This window comes from Sporothrix brasiliensis (assembly GCF_000820605.1).
Source record: "Sporothrix brasiliensis 5110 chromosome Unknown Cont20, whole genome shotgun sequence".
Taxonomy (NCBI): Eukaryota; Fungi; Ascomycota; class Sordariomycetes; order Ophiostomatales; family Ophiostomataceae; genus Sporothrix; species Sporothrix brasiliensis.
In genome coordinates, this window is record NW_024467139.1 from 5,032,437 (window position 1) to 5,050,045 (window position 17,609).

The 17,609-nt window shown below is 53.6% G+C and overlaps 3 protein-coding genes across 3 annotated transcripts; all 3 read left to right on the forward strand.

Annotated features, from left to right (window-relative positions):
* Nucleotides 1-3,093: 3,093 nt before the first annotated feature.
* On the forward strand, nucleotides 3,094-3,630 carry SPBR_07915 (Mob1/phocein; the record flags this gene model as incomplete). Its single annotated transcript, XM_040766169.1, has 1 exon — nucleotides 3,094-3,630. One exon carries the CDS (start codon nucleotides 3,094-3,096, stop codon nucleotides 3,628-3,630), a length of 537 nt encoding a protein of 178 aa, XP_040617323.1.
* A 655-nt stretch (nucleotides 3,631-4,285) lies between these two features.
* SPBR_07107 (delta14-sterol reductase) lies at nucleotides 4,286-5,879 on the forward strand (the record flags this gene model as incomplete). Its single annotated transcript, XM_040765361.1, has 2 exons — nucleotides 4,286-4,359; nucleotides 4,436-5,879. 2 exons carry the CDS (start codon nucleotides 4,286-4,288, stop codon nucleotides 5,877-5,879), a joined length of 1,518 nt encoding a protein of 505 aa, XP_040617324.1.
* Nucleotides 5,880-10,309: 4,430 nt separating this feature from the next.
* SPBR_06584 (beta-glucosidase) lies at nucleotides 10,310-13,107 on the forward strand (the record flags this gene model as incomplete). The annotated part of the gene is made up of 3 exons (XM_040764840.1): nucleotides 10,310-10,581; nucleotides 10,656-11,044; nucleotides 11,102-13,107. 3 exons carry the CDS (start codon nucleotides 10,310-10,312, stop codon nucleotides 13,105-13,107), a joined length of 2,667 nt encoding a protein of 888 aa, XP_040617325.1.
* Between the last annotated feature and the right edge of the window lie 4,502 nt (nucleotides 13,108-17,609).

The window sequence follows — 17,609 nt, forward strand, 5'->3', positions numbered from 1 at the left end:
AACAGAGGGGCGGGTGGAATGGGGAAGAGCGCCAGAGAGCGCACGTCGTCATCCGGGAGAAGCTAAGCGGGCAACCTCGAAAGAGCAGTACCGCCGCCAGCTAGGCCGACGAGCAGCCCAAACAAGCAGTTCCAACTAACTATTTTCTTCTGTCTGGTTTCTTTTCTCGTCTTCGATTTTCTTTGCGTCGGTTGGTTTTACCAGAAATGGTTTTCTCCATAAATCTCCATAGTTCTGTTTTGGCCTCGTAAATCTTGTTTCTATTCTTTTGAGTCTTTCTTCATCGTGACGCGGCCCTGCAATCCCATGAATCTATGGGCCCGTGGACCACTCCTAACAAAATATAAATAATACTAAACGAAAATAAATAAAGAGAAAATACCATCATCTGATCGTCGGGTTCTCTTCTGAGTCGGTCAATGCCCCTCCTTATTCATCACCAATGTTTGGCAGCAGGATATATCCGCGAGGGCCCAAGCCTCCGCACGAAGATGCTCTAAAAGATTCCCTGCCGGGAGCTGATTAGCCCGAAGCACCTGAAGGACGGGGAGTCTCCAATTTCGTTCAATTATTCCACCAACTGCATGCGATGGTTTGAGGCGATCATGGTGGGGTCCTCCTATGGACTTGGAGGTGGCTTCCTCGAGTTTGGGGGGAGGGCAACTGGAGAGAGACATGCGCGGACCGGCCTGTTGTGGCATTCGGTGCACAAGGCCGAGCCAGCGAGCTGCAACAATGGGATAAGAAGCCCGAGATTCCCATAAAGGCCATGCATCCCACGAGGAGAGCAAACCGAGGGCAAACCATAGAACGAAACACGGTCTCAAGAACCGAAATGCCAATAGCAGCTGAAGCAGGCAAAAGATCATGCAGTTTGGTGCTGCCCTGTCCTGCCAGCAGTTGTCCCCCACTGTCGTTTACGCTAGAGCCGCTGTAAGGTGTACGATTGGTGAAGAGCTAGCGCATGTCAAGGGGAAATACAACAGGCAAAGTCAGGATGGACGGCAAAAAGGCAAATCGGCTCCGAGGTGGGTGTCCTTCAACCGAACAGACAAACTGGGCAAACCTCGGCGGGTTTGCAATTTCGGCGAGACTGTGTACGATATTCCGGGATTTCCTTTGAGATTTTTCTTGACAAAAACCGGAGAAAAACTGGAGACGAACTGGGGCCTCCAGACGAATAAACACAAAGTGAGAGGACAAAACGACGACAAACATGGCAGTTCGATTGGCAGAAAGGTGACTCCATCTCCTAGCACGTTGCACGGTAGTTCCGGATTGGAAATGTGATTGTGTCAGGAAGAGCTGCCGTTCAACCGGCGTCAATACAGTGGCTGAGTGGGTGCATCAGGAGTACACATCACCAACGAGATTGGATGTCGATGGCCACTGGAAGAGACTTGATTTGAAGCCCTTGCTCGTCTCGTGATGTTCCATCTTGGGGAAATGGATCAGAATTCAGGCCTCGGATCGGTGTGACAAAACTTGCCTGATACATCCGCCCATCACTATAACATTTTATCGATGAAGACGCTGGTATCGCTTGAGGAGTTGTTATATCCCGTATGCGTCATAACGTCTTCTCACTTAATTATGTTATGGTATATCGCACGTTACATAAAATATTATTGTGTTCATGAATATCTTTAGCATATGATAAGATTATATATGCCAATGTAAAACTTTAAGGTTTATAATTATACAAAAGAAAACCTATTTATTAATAACGTCGAAGCGAAATGAATAATCAAGATGACCAAATTGATTATTATTTTATACTCTGTGCGTATAAATTAAATACTAGCAAATACGTGAACTCTGGAATGTAGAATAGACACGTCTGAAACATGATCTCATGGGCCGAAATTCGAACAAGGTCAATTCAACGACACGCTCCTCATGTACACCGCATCGTACAAAAGAAACGATACCACTGCATCTACCGACGCATCGGATCCGCGTCTCGTAGTCCTGGTCCGCAGCAGGGGTAGTCATCTTGTTGGTGTCGACGTTGGCGCGCAGAGATGGGCCGAGATGACGAATGGGCCAAACACGACGCCATCTCTCGACCCGACCCGACGTACTGGGACAGAAACTCGTGTTTTAGTAATATGTCGCGCTGACGCCTGCTACGAGAACAAGCCAATGGTGTATACAACATACTCTGTCCTACTTTTTTCATACGGACAACTATAGTCGTTGATGGAGCACTACTACCGCGCAAGCTAAGGAAGGCGATGCCAGGAACAGCCGTGTGGTCACTCATAGGGCCATCGGCAGCCAACAGAATTCGGCATATTCTCCGTATGTATGACGGTACGTATTGTGCAGACAGCAAGTGACTGGGAGTGGTAGCGAGGGCAGTCAGGCATTTCATAAGCTGTTGTTTTTCACCGTTTTTCACCCCGCAATCTCAGCATCCATTCACAATGCCGACCTATCAGAAGAGTCAGGGGCGACAAACATAAGTATACGAGTTTCCTCTCACCGCCGCGTTTCTGCCTTATGAGAGGACTGCTTCAATTCATCCAGCCTGTCTCCCGCCTACGGAGTATGCCACTACCTTTGACTTTATATTGACGAGCCGCTATCTCGCTCAATCGGGTCACAATTAGTCTCTGGACTGTGTGTCCATAACGGTTTCCACGATACCCAGACGCCTACTCTTCTTTTGTTAGCAACCCACACCTACGTCGCGACAAATCATTGGCAAGCATGGACACGCAAGCTCGCCAAGAGGCCCTTCCCCTGTGGGTTCACCCCGCGTACTCGAAGCACATTGTACGGGGCAACTTTATGGCCCTGAGCACGAGGCCCAAGACGGTCGAAATGGGCGACTGGATTGCTCACCAAGGTCTGCTCCCCACGACATGCAACTGTGCGAAGCAACGTTGGTTTTAACGTGTCCTTGCCCAGTCATGGAACACCATCGGCTTCTATGGAACTTTGTGCGTGTGGTGCACGAGAAAGAGGCCGATGGAGACAGCATCTGCAACGCAACCTCTTGCCCAAACATGTCGGCAGGACGGTGAGATGTTTTCCCTTTGCCATGCGCACCCACAAAGTACACAATACTCCATAAAACGTGCTGATATGGCGCGTACCCATAGGAACCACTCCTACACGTGGCTCAACAGCCGCCTCGAGCCGACCGAGATTCCGGCGCACGAGTACATGTCTCTCATGCAGCGATGGGTCGCCAGCAAGACCGACGACCCGCACCTGTTTCCGACCGACCCCGAGGGTGTGAGCTACGCGCCGAACCCTGCTGCTCCGACGACCCTGGCGGCAGACCCGGACGACTGGGTGGGCAAGCGAAGCGGGTTTCCCCGAGAGCTCCGCGGCACCTGCAAGGCCATCTTTTTGCAAATGTTCCGCGTCTACGCCCACTTGTTCAGCCGCCATTTCGTGGACCCGTTCTACCACCTCAACCTGGAGAAGCAGCTCAACAGCTGCTTCAGCCATTTCCTCTTGACCGCAACGTCGTTGGACATGCTCCACGCCGACGACCTCGAGCCGGTGCAGTTGCTGATTGATCTCTGGGCGGCGGACGGGACGTTTCCGCCCGGATCCAAGGCGTATGGTTTGGCGAACCTTGCGTCTGGCGAACGAATTATGGCGGCCGCTTGAGATTGAGTCTGCATCTGTATTTCCCAGCCGTCCTCCATACACCTGAATAAAGGCGACGTTTTCCGTAGACCATCATGAGGGGAGCACAGTGCAGGCGGGCTTCTTTCAGACGTCCAGCAAGACATTGCACAGCCACGGTCTGGCCAAGTGCTACAGCATTGTCAGTCGGGCGTCGTTCTTCGCTATGCGTTATGCTGTCGTTGCGTATCGTCCGTCGGCAGTTGTTTTGGTGAGAAATTGGTGAGAATGGGCAAAACACAGTCGGCAGCGGGGCAATAAGATGGAATCGGGTGCAACTGAAAGGTGCAACTGGGTGGCGGGAGCGGTGCCGCTAATTGCTCCGTGGACGCTAGACTTTTCTGGACAGGCCCTCCAACACGCTGAAAGGACCCCCAATTCCATCGCTGCCCCCACTAAAAATATTAGCTGTTTCCCGGAAGCTCGCAGACCCGGCGCATGTGCCACTGTTTTTGCCCCTGGCAGTCTTGGCTGGCGACTTCCTTTTTCAGCCTTGGAGATTGGACCTCGACGAAATCGGGGGCACATCTCGAGATTTTCGCCGTTTGCCCGATAAATAGGTGTTCTCTGCCCCTTTGTTCCCGCCAATTGGACACCTCTCGCCACGCCAACATCGAAACACACTACACCATCCCCAATGGCTGCAAACACGAAATCTACGACGGGCGACGCGCCCAGAGTCGCGCGGCACGGCTACGAGTTTGGCGGGCCGTATGTTGACCCCTTTTCGCGACCCTCGTGATCCCTTTCCACGCAAAAAGAAACACGCAGCTGCTAACAACCCCAGACTCGGCGCGTTTGCCATCAGCTTCCTCCTGCCCGTCCTCCTCTACCTCTTCACGTTTGCCTGCAACGACGTCTCGGGCTGTCCCGCGCCCTCTCTGCTGAGCCCCTCGACCCTCGACCTCGAGACCCTCAAGCGCGAGGTCGGTTGGCCGGCAGACGGCGTCTGGGGCCTTGCCAGCTGGCGTGTCACCGGCTGGACGCTCGCCTACTACTTGCTGAGCGCCGTGCTCTACCGCGTGCTGCCGGGCACGCACACCGAGGGCGTCGTCCTCGACAACGGCGGCCGCCTCCCCTACAAGTTCAACACCGTCTACTCGACCTTGTTTACCGTCAGCCTCGTCGTGGCCGGCACGATTGCCCAGGGCGCCGAGTTCCCGCTCTGGACGTTCATGACCGACAACTACCTGCAGCTGCTGACGGCCAACATCCTCATCGCCGTGGCCCTCGCCACGTTTGTCTACCTGCGCAGCTTCAGCGTGCCCACGCCCGCCGACCGCCGGCCGGGCGACCTGCGCGAGCTGGCCGCCGGCGGCCAGTCGGGCAACGTCATGTACGACTGGTTCATCGGCCGCGAGCTGAACCCGCGCATCACGCTGCCGCTGCTGGGCGAGTTCGACATCAAGGCGTTTATGGAGCTGCGCCCCGGCATGCTGGGCTGGATGCTCTTCAACTTTGCCCACGTCGCCAAGCAGTACCGCACCTTTGGCGTAGTCACCGACAGCATCCTGTTCATCTCGATTGTGCAGTCCATCTACATTATCGACAGCCAGATCATGGAGCCCGCCATTCTGACCACCATTGACATCACCACCGACGGCTTTGGCATGATGCTGTCCTTTGGCGACCTTGTGTGGGTGCCCTTCTTGTACTCGACCCAGACGCGCTACCTGGCAAACTACCCGCTCTCGCTGGGCTGGCTCGGCGTCGTCAGCATGGGCGCCGTGCTGCTCACCGGCTTCTCCATCTTCCGCCTCGCCAACAGCCAGAAGAACACCTTCCGCACCAACCCGGACGACCCGCGCGTCGCCCACCTCAAATACATTGCCACCAAGTCGGGCTCGCGCCTGATTGTCTCCGGCTGGTGGGGCCTGGCCCGCCACATCAACTACTTCGGCGACTGGATCCAGTCCTGGCCGTACAGCTTGCCGACTGGCCTGGCCGGCTATGCCATCCTGGCGGCCGACTCGGCGGGCGGTCTGGCCGCTGCCGCGGCGGCTGCTGCGGGAAACACCGAGGTGTTTGTCCGCTCCGACGGCCAGCTCGTTGTTCCCGGTGCTGCCCGTGGTTTCGGCATGGTCTTCACCTATTTTTACATTGTCTACTTTGCCGTCCTGCTCGTCCACCGCGACCTGCGTGACGGCGAGAAGTGTGCGCGCAAATACGGCGACGACTGGAACAAGTACAAGAAGATTGTGCGCTGGCACATTGTGCCCGGCCTCTACTAGGCGACCAGACGCCCCCGCCCCCCAGCTTGAGTGACGCGTTGCCGATACTCTTCTTTCACTTCACCCGCCTCTTCTTCCCAGGGCCATGAAGTCGGCGTTACGGGAATTGTTGGATATGTGTAGGTTATGTATACCGCCTCCCCCCCTCCGACCTAGGGCCATGGTTGTGCGGTGACACAGGAGAAGGGTGCCGGACGGCATTTTTTGTTGGAGTTATATATTGGACGACTTGGGTTTATTTTACGGAGCACCACGTCGCATATTACCCCAGGGCCATGGATGTTCGGCGTAACGGGGTTACTGCGTGCAAAGCATTTGACGGCAAACACAAAAAGGAAAGAACAGGAAACAAAAGGAAACAAAAAGGAAAGAAAAGAGAAAGGAAAGAAAAGGAACTAAAAGGACCGCCCATGTCCTTGGATGACCATTCCCAGGGCCACAGACGTTCGGCGTACGGGATTGCATCGCATACTGCATTTGCATTTTCTTGCATTTCACACCACACATTTTTACCTTCGTCTCACTCCCAGGGCCACTTGATGTCCGGCGTACGGGACCGTTTTTTTTACCCACCACTGGTGTTTTATATCTTTTTTTTAATCTCCCAGGGCCACCCGAGGTACGGCGTACGGGATGGATTTAGCGAGGACCAAGACTCTCGCCCGAGGTGTACATAGACGATCAGAAGAGAAGACCCGAAAAGCTTCCCAGGGCCAACCGCTGTTCGGCGTACGGGATAAAGCTATAATTACCCCACAACAAAAGAATGGGAGAAAAGAATGACTGTTCTCTTACAAAGCCGTTCCACTCCACCGCATCCTCGTGTAGTACGAAAGGTACGAACGTAGGACCGGTTGCAAAAATGTTTATTAACCTGGGGCTTTGGTAACTCCTCGGATCGGCACATGGCCTGGGAACAGGGTCTTGTTGACTTTATTATGTGCAACGTATTACTGCACAAAACTCGGCGGGGCTCGTTTGTGTCTGCAAGCACTCGACGTCTCTCGTCGATAGACCGAGTTTCATTGGCGGCGGCCTCGATTTCCTATCTGGAACAGAACGAAGGGCCACACACGATTGGTGTCGAGAGGGGCCCGGAGTCTCGTCGCGGGTTCCGGACTGTCGATGCCCGAATTACCGGGGCTCGTCTAGTGGCAACGCAAATGTCTACTCCTTTTGGGGCCTGTGGACCGGACGATCACCGCCCCGCGTCGGAGCAGCTAACCGTTCTCTCTCTCTGCCTCTCACTTCTTCTTCCCTTCGCTTATCCCCTCAAGTTCCTCTACAAAGTACATCTTCTTTATTTCCCGCCTACTCCGTCTTTCCATTCTGCGGATTCTCGGATATATGGTCAAGGGGACAAGGGTCGGCCGAGGCCGTCACCATTCGAAAGTTAATCATTCAACAAAAGTTGCCACCAGTATGTACCGCTAGCGGGTAAACGTGCAACGACATGTTCAACAAACAAAAACATGAAAGCGGTAATTGCCGGGACGGTGTCAGGGTGTGTTGCATCTGGTGAGGAGAACAACTGCACGAAAGCTGGGGTAAGCTGGCTTTCGACGGAGAAGCAGCGCAAGTGACGGGGAAACAGTGCCGTGAGGGGGAAGCTAAAAAAGAAGCTCGACGAGTAGGGCCGAGACGACAAGAAAACAACAGACAAGACGAGGCAAAAACAGCCCCAAAAAAATTGAGAGAGAGAGAGAGAGAGAGAGAGAGAGAGACAGGATAATAGAGGCAGCGTTTGAGGTAGCATTTGTGGGCAGTCAACGCTAGGTTGGCGACCCTTGGGTCTGATTGAACAGGCCCCAGGTTCCTTGGTTCTCGATGCGACCAGGATGTGAAAATGACCATGAAGGGTGAGATGGACGGCAAGGACACGCTTCGTAGGACTGTGAGGTCAAGAGGGTGGTAGTAAACTCCCACGTGAGGCAAAAGGCTGGATACGGAAGGTCGACAAAGTAAATGGCAGACACAATGGAGACTGGAAAATATATGGCATACAAATACATACACGTGAGTCTGCCACCAACTGCAGTCGGTGTTACGCTGTGCTCGAGGTTAATTTGGATCGACAACCTCTTTCGTCCCGTTTCGAAACAACGAGAAAGTATCCCCTTCGTGCAAACAAAGCCCCCAAAAAAGTGCCGCGTCGGCGTTCCCTACGACGTAGTTCAAGTTGCTTTTTCTCCACAGTGGACATACGTCGTACTTTTGCAGCGATGGCGGACTGTGTGACTCTGTAAGTGTAAATAATCCATCGCCTCTCTGGACTACGCACCCTGCACTCCATGACCCAGAAACTTGTCGGCCACGATGCGGCCATTGCTGCCATTGACGCCAGCATCGATTTCATAACCGAAAACGCACGAATCGGTCATGACACCCCTATTTTGCGTGTAAATATGTAAACATTGTACCAAACGTTGAACGACAACATTTTTACGTCGCATATGCAATGGCTTCGCGCCTCGTAAAGATACATGTACCGTCAGAGCATAATGCGGAGAACCAATACGCACAATTCCCCACAGGATCTCCCCATGTTTCTCCTCTTGTCCTTGCGATCGGCCCGTTTCCTGCCATGACGTTCTATGGTGCCCCTCTTATGGTTCTCTTTTATTTTCTCGTTGTTCTCGTCTCTTTTGCATTTTGCTTCGCCAAGCAGCCAATGCCGTTGCCCGAGCCACAAAGGACCTTTTTGAGCCTACCACCAACTGCTCTCACCATAAATTGCCTCCCCTGCATTGGCAGCATTGCATGCTCCCCCGCCCATACCGCGCATGGTTCCTCGGGTGAGTCGGTTGCTGATCTTGGCGCGGTTCGTGCATGCGACAATGTACTTCCATTTGCTGGTGAGATGCGTGTGTATGTATGTATGTATGTATGTATGTACGGGAGTATGTGTGTACGACATGCGTCCGAAGATGCAACAGCAACGTCGTGGCATCCGATACACTGCGAAATGGGCTGACTCGATACCCTGGACTCGATGCTGCGCGACCCCAAATCAAGGACAAAATACTGCAGTTGGATGCTGGATGATGGGTGAGGGAGAACACAATGGAGAGCACCAGTTTGTCACCTCTTTGTATTTTGTCGACTTGGCACGCGTTCCTCACTCTCTTTATCCTTGTCTGTCCACTGCCAATCCCCACAAAATGCCCAAGATTCCACGCGGCGATCTGCACTTTTCTTGTGGCAGCAGCCAAGTTGCAAATTAGCTAGCAGGGCCGGCTGGGTAGGATGAGGTCAACAGAAACCCCGGGAGCAAGGCCAAACTGGTCGTCGAAAGGCAAAAACGGACAAAAAAGGTCTCAAATGACTGTACCGCACATCGTAAACAGAAGACAGAAAATCATGGCCTGACAGGTGCCATTTGTTGATTCGGCGTTGCACCAGTAGCATGAGACGAAAGCGGAACCTTACTTTGGGGACCTGATCGACATACTTTGTCCGTCTGCGACTCAGTCGCTCAGCGTGCCTGCGTGCTCAGCGCCCACGCGCTCCTTGTGATTTCCATATAAGTTGCCCATTCGGTCCTCGTCAGACGCATTCCTTGCCGTCGATTTGAGTCGTGTTTGCCTGTTGCCCATTTTTCTCGCGCGTTTCGTAAAGTGCTTTGGGATCTCTCGATCTTTCCTTGAACGCGGACCACGAGAAGAGCAAATTGAGGCCGACCAAACTCTCTTCGAACGATCTCGCCCGCGAGATTTCCATTTTCTTTGAAGCAGAACCGTGCATCTGCTGCGAGTCTGAGATACCAGACAGATCACACCTCGACCGAACCGCTCGACGCTTGTTCGCCTCTGTTCGCCTCTGTTCGAGTCGCGACGCGCCGGCTGACATCGTTGTCCCAGACACGGCCTCACCCATCGACGTGCCCCGGCCAACGGACTGTCGTCGACCATGAAGGCGTTTGCTATTTTTGCGGCGGGCTGCGCATCTGTCGCTCCTGCCGTTTACGCAGGAGCAACTCCCAAGGCAAGTGCGACGGAATTACCATGCGGCCACCTGACGTCGAAGTGAAAAACACATCCATTTTAGACAACATGGAAAGAGCGTGCTCTGTTTACTTTCGCTCCTTCCTTTTGTTGAGCCGTTTTGGCACATCCGCTCCTTCCCTTCTTGAATCTCTCTGGGCCTCGCGAGTCCTTGCTCTTCCCTTTTATATCTTGACCGCCCCCGCCTGCATCCAGAATGTTCCTCCTTCTTTTTTTGCCTTTCTATTTTCTATATGTCTCTTTCTTCAGGATGTCTACATATTTTACGCCAACACCTTACACACATCACAACATCTCCATCATCCCCTTGCCGTCTTTGGTCTTTGGTGTATACCATTCGACTTTCTTGATTTTGGCATATCACAGTGTGCATCGTTTTCCCCCTCTCCATATGTCCATTTGCCGCAGATTTGACCTCTTCTGGAAATGATTGAGCCCATTTGGCTCTTGGCCGCTACGGCCGTTTTTGCTGGCCTTGCGAATGCTGACCGTACGCAGTTCGAGCCTCGCGCCCTCAACGCAGAGTCCCCTCTTCGGCAGCGCGGCGCGGATGCCCCGCAAGCCAAGTCGCCGCCCTTCTATCCGGCGCCGTGGATGAACCCCAATGCAGACGGCTGGGAGAGTGCCTACATCCAGGCCAAGCAGTTTGTCTCGCAATTGACCCTTCTGGAGAAGGTCAACCTGACCACCGGTGTTGGGTAGGTCCATTTCGCACATTCTCACTGTTCTTCTTGTCTTTCCTGCCTTGCCGACTTCCTGCTGACACAACCAGCTGGCAGGGCGAACAGTGTGTCGGCCAGATCGGCTCTGTGCCTCGTCTCGGTCTGACGAGCATGTGCATGCAGGATTCGCCTGTCGGCGTCCGCGACACAGACTTCAACTCCGTCTTCACGTCCGGCCAGACCGCCGCCGCCACCTTTGACCGTGCTCTCCTCTATGCACGCGGTCTTGCCATGGGCCAAGAGCACAAGGGAAAGGGTGTGACTGTCCAGCTGGGCCCTGTCGCTGGTCCTCTCGGCCGGGCCCCTGAGGGCGGCCGCAACTGGGAGGGCTTTGCTCCCGACCCGGTCCTCACGGGCGTCAGCATTGCTGAGACGATCCGCGGTATCCAGGATGCTGGCGTCATTGCTTGCGCCAAGCATTTTATCGGCAATGAGCAGGGTATGTCTCTTGGACGTGTTATTTGATGAATGTGTTCTTCTGCTAACGAATTTACAGAGCATTTCCGTCAGGCTGGCGAAGCTCAGGGTTACGGCTACAACATTACCGAGAGTCTCTCCAGCAACATTGACGACAAGACCATGCACGAGATCTACCTGTGGCCGTTTGCGGACGCTGTGCGCGCTGGCGTTGGCTCTGTCATGTGCTCGTACAACCAGATCAACAACTCCTACGGCTGCCAGAACTCCAAGATGCTCAACAACCTTCTCAAGGGCGAGCTCGGTTTCCAGGGCTTCGTTATGACCGATTGGCAGGCCCAGCATTCCGGCGTCTCCAGTGCCCTGGCGGGCCTCGACATGACCATGCCCGGTGACACCGTCTTCAACTCGGCCGTCAGCTACTGGGGCACCAACCTGACCCTGGCTGTCATCAACGGAACGATTCCCGAGTGGCGCATCGACGACATGGCCATGCGCATCATGGCCGCCTTCTTCAAGGTCGGCAACACCATCGGCTCGCAGGTCCCCATCAACTTCGACTCGTGGACCCTCGACACCTACGGCCCTGTGCACTGGGCGGCTGGTGTTGGCCAGCAGCAGATCAACCACCATGTCGACGTCCGTGGTGACCACGCCGCCCTCATCCGTGAGATTGCCGCCAAGGGCACCGTCTTGCTCAAGAACACAAACAACGCCCTGCCCCTCAACAAGCCCAAATTCCTCGTCGTTGTCGGCGACGATGCCGGCCCCAACCCCGACGGTCCCAACGGCTGCTCAGACCGCGGATGCGACAACGGCACGCTCGCCATGGCCTGGGGTTCGGGCAGCGCGAACTTCCCCTACCTCGTTACGCCCGATGCCGCCCTGCAGGCCAAGGCCATCAGCGACGGCACGGTCTACGAGAGCATCCTGGCCAACAATCGCCCCGACACCACGAATGCTCTTGTTTCGCAGGACGGCGTCACCGCTATTGTTTTTGTCAATGCCGACTCTGGCGAGGGCTACATCAACGTGGGTGGCAACGAAGGCGACCGCCTGAACCTGACACTGTGGCACGACGGCGACGCTCTCATCAAGAACGTCAGCAGCCTCTGCAACAACACCATTGTTGTTATTCACTCTACTGGCCCCGTCCTCGTCGAGGAGTGGTACGACAGCCCCAACGTCACGGCCATTGTCTGGGCGGGCGTCCCGGGCCAGGAGTCGGGCAACTCTCTCGTCGATGTTCTGTACGGTGCCGTCAACCCGGCTGGCCGCACGCCCTTCACCTGGGGTACCACCCGCGAGAGCTACGGCGTTGATGTCACGTACGAGCCCAGCGGCGAAGTCCCGCAGGTCGACTTTACCGAGGGTATCTTTATCGACTACCGCAGCTTCGACAAATACAACAAGACACCCCGGTACGAGTTTGGCTACGGTTTGAGCTACACCACGTTCTCGTATGCCAACCTGGATGTCCAGAAGGTGCCTGCTGCGCCGTACAAACCCACTACAGGATACACGAAGCCGGCCCCGACCATCGGCACTGGTAAAACGTCGACCAACCTTGCCGACTACTTGTTCCCCAACGCGACTCTGTCCCACGTCTGGCAGTACATCTACCCGTACCTGAACACGTCGTCGTCTGGCAAGGCGGCCTCGGGCGATGCGAACTACGGCCAGCCCAGCGACACCTACCTCCCGCCCGGTGCGACCGACCAGTCGCCGCAGCCCTACCTGGCGGCCGGAGACAAGATTGCGTCTGGTGGCAACGCAGGGCTCTATGACGTCTTGTACACGGTTACGGCTCAGGTCACCAACACCGGCTCGGTGACGGGCGACGAGGTGCCCCAGCTGTACGTGTCTCTCGGTGGACCCGACGACGCGCCTGTTGCCCTGCGCGGCTTCGACCGGCTGCACGCCCTGGCACCCGGCCAGACGGGTATTTTCAACGCGGCCCTGACCCGCCGTGACCTGAGCAACTGGGACACGACGACGCAGGACTGGGTCATTAGCAACTACACCAAGACGGTGTACGTGGGCTCGAGCAGCCGCAAGCTGCCCCTGTCGGCAACACTGGACTAGGATGCTGTGCCGTGCCGTGTGGACAATGCTGCTGCTTAATGGGAGGACGAGTAAAGAAGAGACCAGGGGTACATTGATATACGCAGCAGACCTTGGATGGAATGGCCTTGGTTGAGAAGGAATACGGCCCATGTTGGATGGACAACGTGTATCTTCAGTTGGGTGCTGGATTAAACGGAAAAGAAGGATATTTGCCAAATGAATTTATGAATTTAATGCATTCGATTTACATTCTACAAAACGTCCTCTGTATGATCAAGCACACGACCTCAAGGTCCAGCACAATTTCGACTTGGTTCTTTATCGTTCCTGGTGAGTAGAAACAGCTCGGGTGCAGTCCAAGAGTAGATGAACATCATCCGTCTTGGTGTGTGGTTTGGCTGCATTTGTTGCTTTTGTTATAGCCACCTGTTGGAGTCCATTCATCCGCGCCATGATATACTTGGCATGACCACTCGCCACCGTGTTTCTTTCTCCTTTTTTTATTCTTTTGTTTTTTTCAGTCATTCCAGCAGTGCGGCTCGGCGCTTCTATGGAACAATATTGGACGGTCGTAGAGAGGGGGTCTGTCTCAGTCGACCTCCCCTTGCATCGTCTTTTTGCCCGCCGCCCCCGTTCTCAAAGCCCGTCACGCCTGCAAGTTTTTTTTTTTTTTTTTTTTTGGTCCGCAGGTTTCGAACGCCTCCGTCGTCAGCGGCTGGGCCTGCTGGCGGCAGCCGATTCAACAAGGTTCTGCCTGTTTTGCCTTTCCTTTGCGGTCGTACGGAAGACATCTTGTGCGTGTTTCGCCGTCCTGAGGGTTCAAAATGGGGGCATCGTCCCGAAACATTGTTTCAGTCTGTTCTGCTGCCTTGGTGGCAAGACATTCCGTAGAAGAGTCAAATCCCGAGGATGGAGGGAAGAGACGAGGGCCACAGCGCTTTGGGAACATACTGGCAATGCGAGGTTTATGGGTATGTACTGGTATCCGCACAGGCCGTGTCTGTAAAGCATGGGTTGAATGTATCGGTTGTACGGAGCACATTCAGTAAAGCCCAACGTGAAGACGATGAAGAGTTCCTTTTTGTACCTGATCATCACATTCGGCAAGTAGGCAAGTAGGCAGGGCCGAGAAGGACAGGGAAGCGCAAGACGTGATGCTCCATTTTCACTTTGAACCGAATAAACGTTACCTTTGCATCAAAGCATGGTGATCATGGCAGAGTTTGCTTTCTTTTTTTCTTTCGTTTTGTTATGTCTGCAAAAGCAATCACAGTGCCTTGCCGATGGGTGGCCATCGCAGCTGAACCCCTCCCCTGCAGCCACATATCGGATTATCGGGATGATTGTCTGTTGGTTCACATCCCACCGTGCCAAGGTCGCACTGAGATCTTGAGGCCGCCTTCCGGTCGCGGCACACTCAACAATGCCATCTAGGTGATGAACAGTTTTTGCAACGCTGAAAGTTGGGGGGTCAATGATGTGCGAATACGGTGAGATTAGATGGGATTGCTTTCTTTTTGTCATTTCTATTTCATTTCTACTTCGTTTTTCTTTTCTTTTCAGAGTCCGCAGTCCTCGTTTGCCGATCGTTTGAGGAAGGAGAAAACGGGAAAAGCCCGCGCATGAAAGACTTGAACATGCCGCAGGGGCCTTGTTTAAACCGGTATACTTGCTGGTGGTGGCTTGGCCGGAAGCAGACGGTGGTGTTTATCGTCTGATTTCTCCTCATACGTTTTTTCTGTGTTCTGCATTCTGTGTTCTTTGTTCGTTTTTTTTTCGTCATTCTTACAACACCCCTTGCTTCTGTCTTATCTTCAACGGCTTTCTTTCCGCGGCGCGCCGCTCCTCTTTCACGGGAGAACCGCGAACCAGAGCCTTAGACCTTTGCGAGGGAGTGCGGTAGGAAGGCAGATCGAGCGGGCCAAGAAGTGGAAGAACTGCGCGTCAAAGAAGACGGCTGCATTGGACGGCGGCCGTTGAAAAGCTGCTCGGAGCCGAGAAGTTGATCTTTATTATTATTATTTTTATTATTTTTATTTTTTATAATAATTCTACAACACGTACCTATCAGCTAGGCCCCGTTTCGTCCTCATCAATCGCGGCTGTTCTCACCCTCTTCTCGTTTTGCGCTTCTTGGTTATCATTTCTCTTCCGGGCTGCCGTCCCGGCCGAGAGGACGAGGCGAAACGAACGCATTCCGTCGCTCACTTGCCCTTTTCATCACAATCTCGCGCGAAAGTAAACTGGGTCGGGTCGGACATAGCGATGCGTACGACGTGCATCTGCAGAGTGCACGCATTTGCGCGCATTCGTGGGTCGTACAAGAAGGAGAACTGCCTGGGCTGTTGCAAAGGGAAAGACGGGACGACGTGCTCCGTGCTCCGTGCTCTGCAGATGGCCAACCACACTGTACAGGGAAATGACGCGGAGATGGGTTATGGTGGGAGTTGTCTGGAGCCGCCTGAAGTTACAAAGAGACAAAAATACGACGTACGAATACAATGAGAATGGACTGGCACGGAGTACTCCGTCAGAGTACGAATTATTTCGTACATCATTACCAATCTGTGGAGACGGACAGAGACGGGTGAGACGGACGAGACGGACGTGGCGGGATCCATTCCAGCTGTAAAGTGCATGCATGTGTGCAGTTGCGTCCAGACAACAGTGGGGAGGATGCAGGAGGGTGTGCAAACCAGGTGCGAGCCAGGTGGACAACAGGTGGACAGCAGGTGGACGGCAGGGAATTTAAAGTATGAACCAACAGACAGAGCCAGTGGGAGAAATCCAAAAGCATGTGCAGCGGCCGATCACAGCGGACGATCCGAAGATCACTGTGGGATGTGGCTAGCCGTCGTGTCGTTGTGGTCGAAGATTGTGGTGGAGGTTCGTGGACGCGGACGGTCACTTTTCTTGGGTCGTTTTTTTTTTTTTTTTTTTTTTTTTTTTTTTCTTTTTCTTTCTTTTTTCTTTTTGGTTCGTTATTCCGTGGTGCCCAGACGTGATGCGAGCTCCACCCAAGGGTCGAAGCAGCTCTGGTTGTGCATGACGCTAGCAAACCGACAGCCCGAACGGGATTCTGTTCAAGCACGGTGAAGAAGCAAATTACAAAGTACGACATACGTGCAGCACGAGTGACTGTATTTTCCATGTCTCCATGGCCTGTCTCGGCCTTTCTTCAGATTGTCTCGTTTATTTTCGTTTATTTAGTTTATTTCGTTTGTTTTCGTTTGTTTCGTTTATTTTCGTTTATCAGCTTGTATGCTCTGAGGTCCCCTTCTTACTCTTTTTCTTCATTCTTCCTCCTTGTTCCTTGTTCCTTTTTTTTAACAATTTTTTTTTAATTATGCCCCCCCCATCAAATCAAATCCCTCCCACCCCCGACCAACGTGGTCCCACCGAGGTCCAAGAAATCCTCCTCCCCAATCGGGAATACGGGATCGGCGGCGATTTGCCCGAAACTGCAATAGCCCCGTTTTCTTTCTTTTCGTTTGTCCGTTCTCACCCCTTCTCTCACAAGGCATACTTCGTACACATATTCTATCTGTGCAATTTGTGCACCCCGAGACCCCCTCTTTCATCTTGCACAAGCCTTCCGTCCTTGGAACAAATGTATTTACAATGTACGTCGAACCCGGATCCGGAATCTTTTCCTTTGTCGCATGCAAGTGCTTGCCGTGTGCCGACGCCTGCCTCCATCACCGGCGTCTGTAAGTCCCGGCAGCCTGGATGGCCCATGTCCTGCGGTGCGTGATGTGCGTGATGTGCGATGTGTGATGTGTCGGATTTACGGCGTTTTCTTTCCCCTTGTTGAACGGCGCACATGTTTCGGTTTGTTGGGTCATTTTTTTTCTCTTTTTTTTCTCTTTTTTTCCCTTCTTCTGTTTTTACTTCCATTTTAGGGGTTGGCTCTTCCCAATGACCCAGACCAAACGTGCGACGTACCACTTTCGCCCCCAACATCACACATTGTCCGCAAACAGCAATTTTCCTCTTACACAGAGTATGGCGCTCGCACCGACAATGCAAGTATGAACTGCGGTAAAGTCCATGAGATTTGTGAAGAAATTCGTGATGCGTAAACCGAACGGACACAACACCGCGGTGAAAGTTAACGCCGAGGTCAAGGACATTCTATCACGACTGTGTAAATTGTACACTACTTTGGACACTACTGTGCCTGCGACAGAAACAGACCAGGGGGAGGCTTGCCTGAGTTGTCCGCTTGGCCCAACCTGGCATGGTCGTTTTTTCTTCCTTTTCTTTTTCCATTTCTCTTCCTCGCCAGCGTCCTGCCAGCGTCCTGGCCCGCCTTTGGGTGTGGACCGCCCCCGAGTCTGAGACGACGAGTCGACGCGCTACGGGGGGATTTGAGAAGTAGACTGCAACGGAGGCTGCAACGGAGGCTGGGCATTTGCTTGTGTGCGTGCTTACGGAATGCCTGTGCGTTTTGTTGTGTCCCTTTTTGTGTCTTTGTCCGTCCTGTGTTTCCCTACGTCGTATTTCTCACATGTCCATTC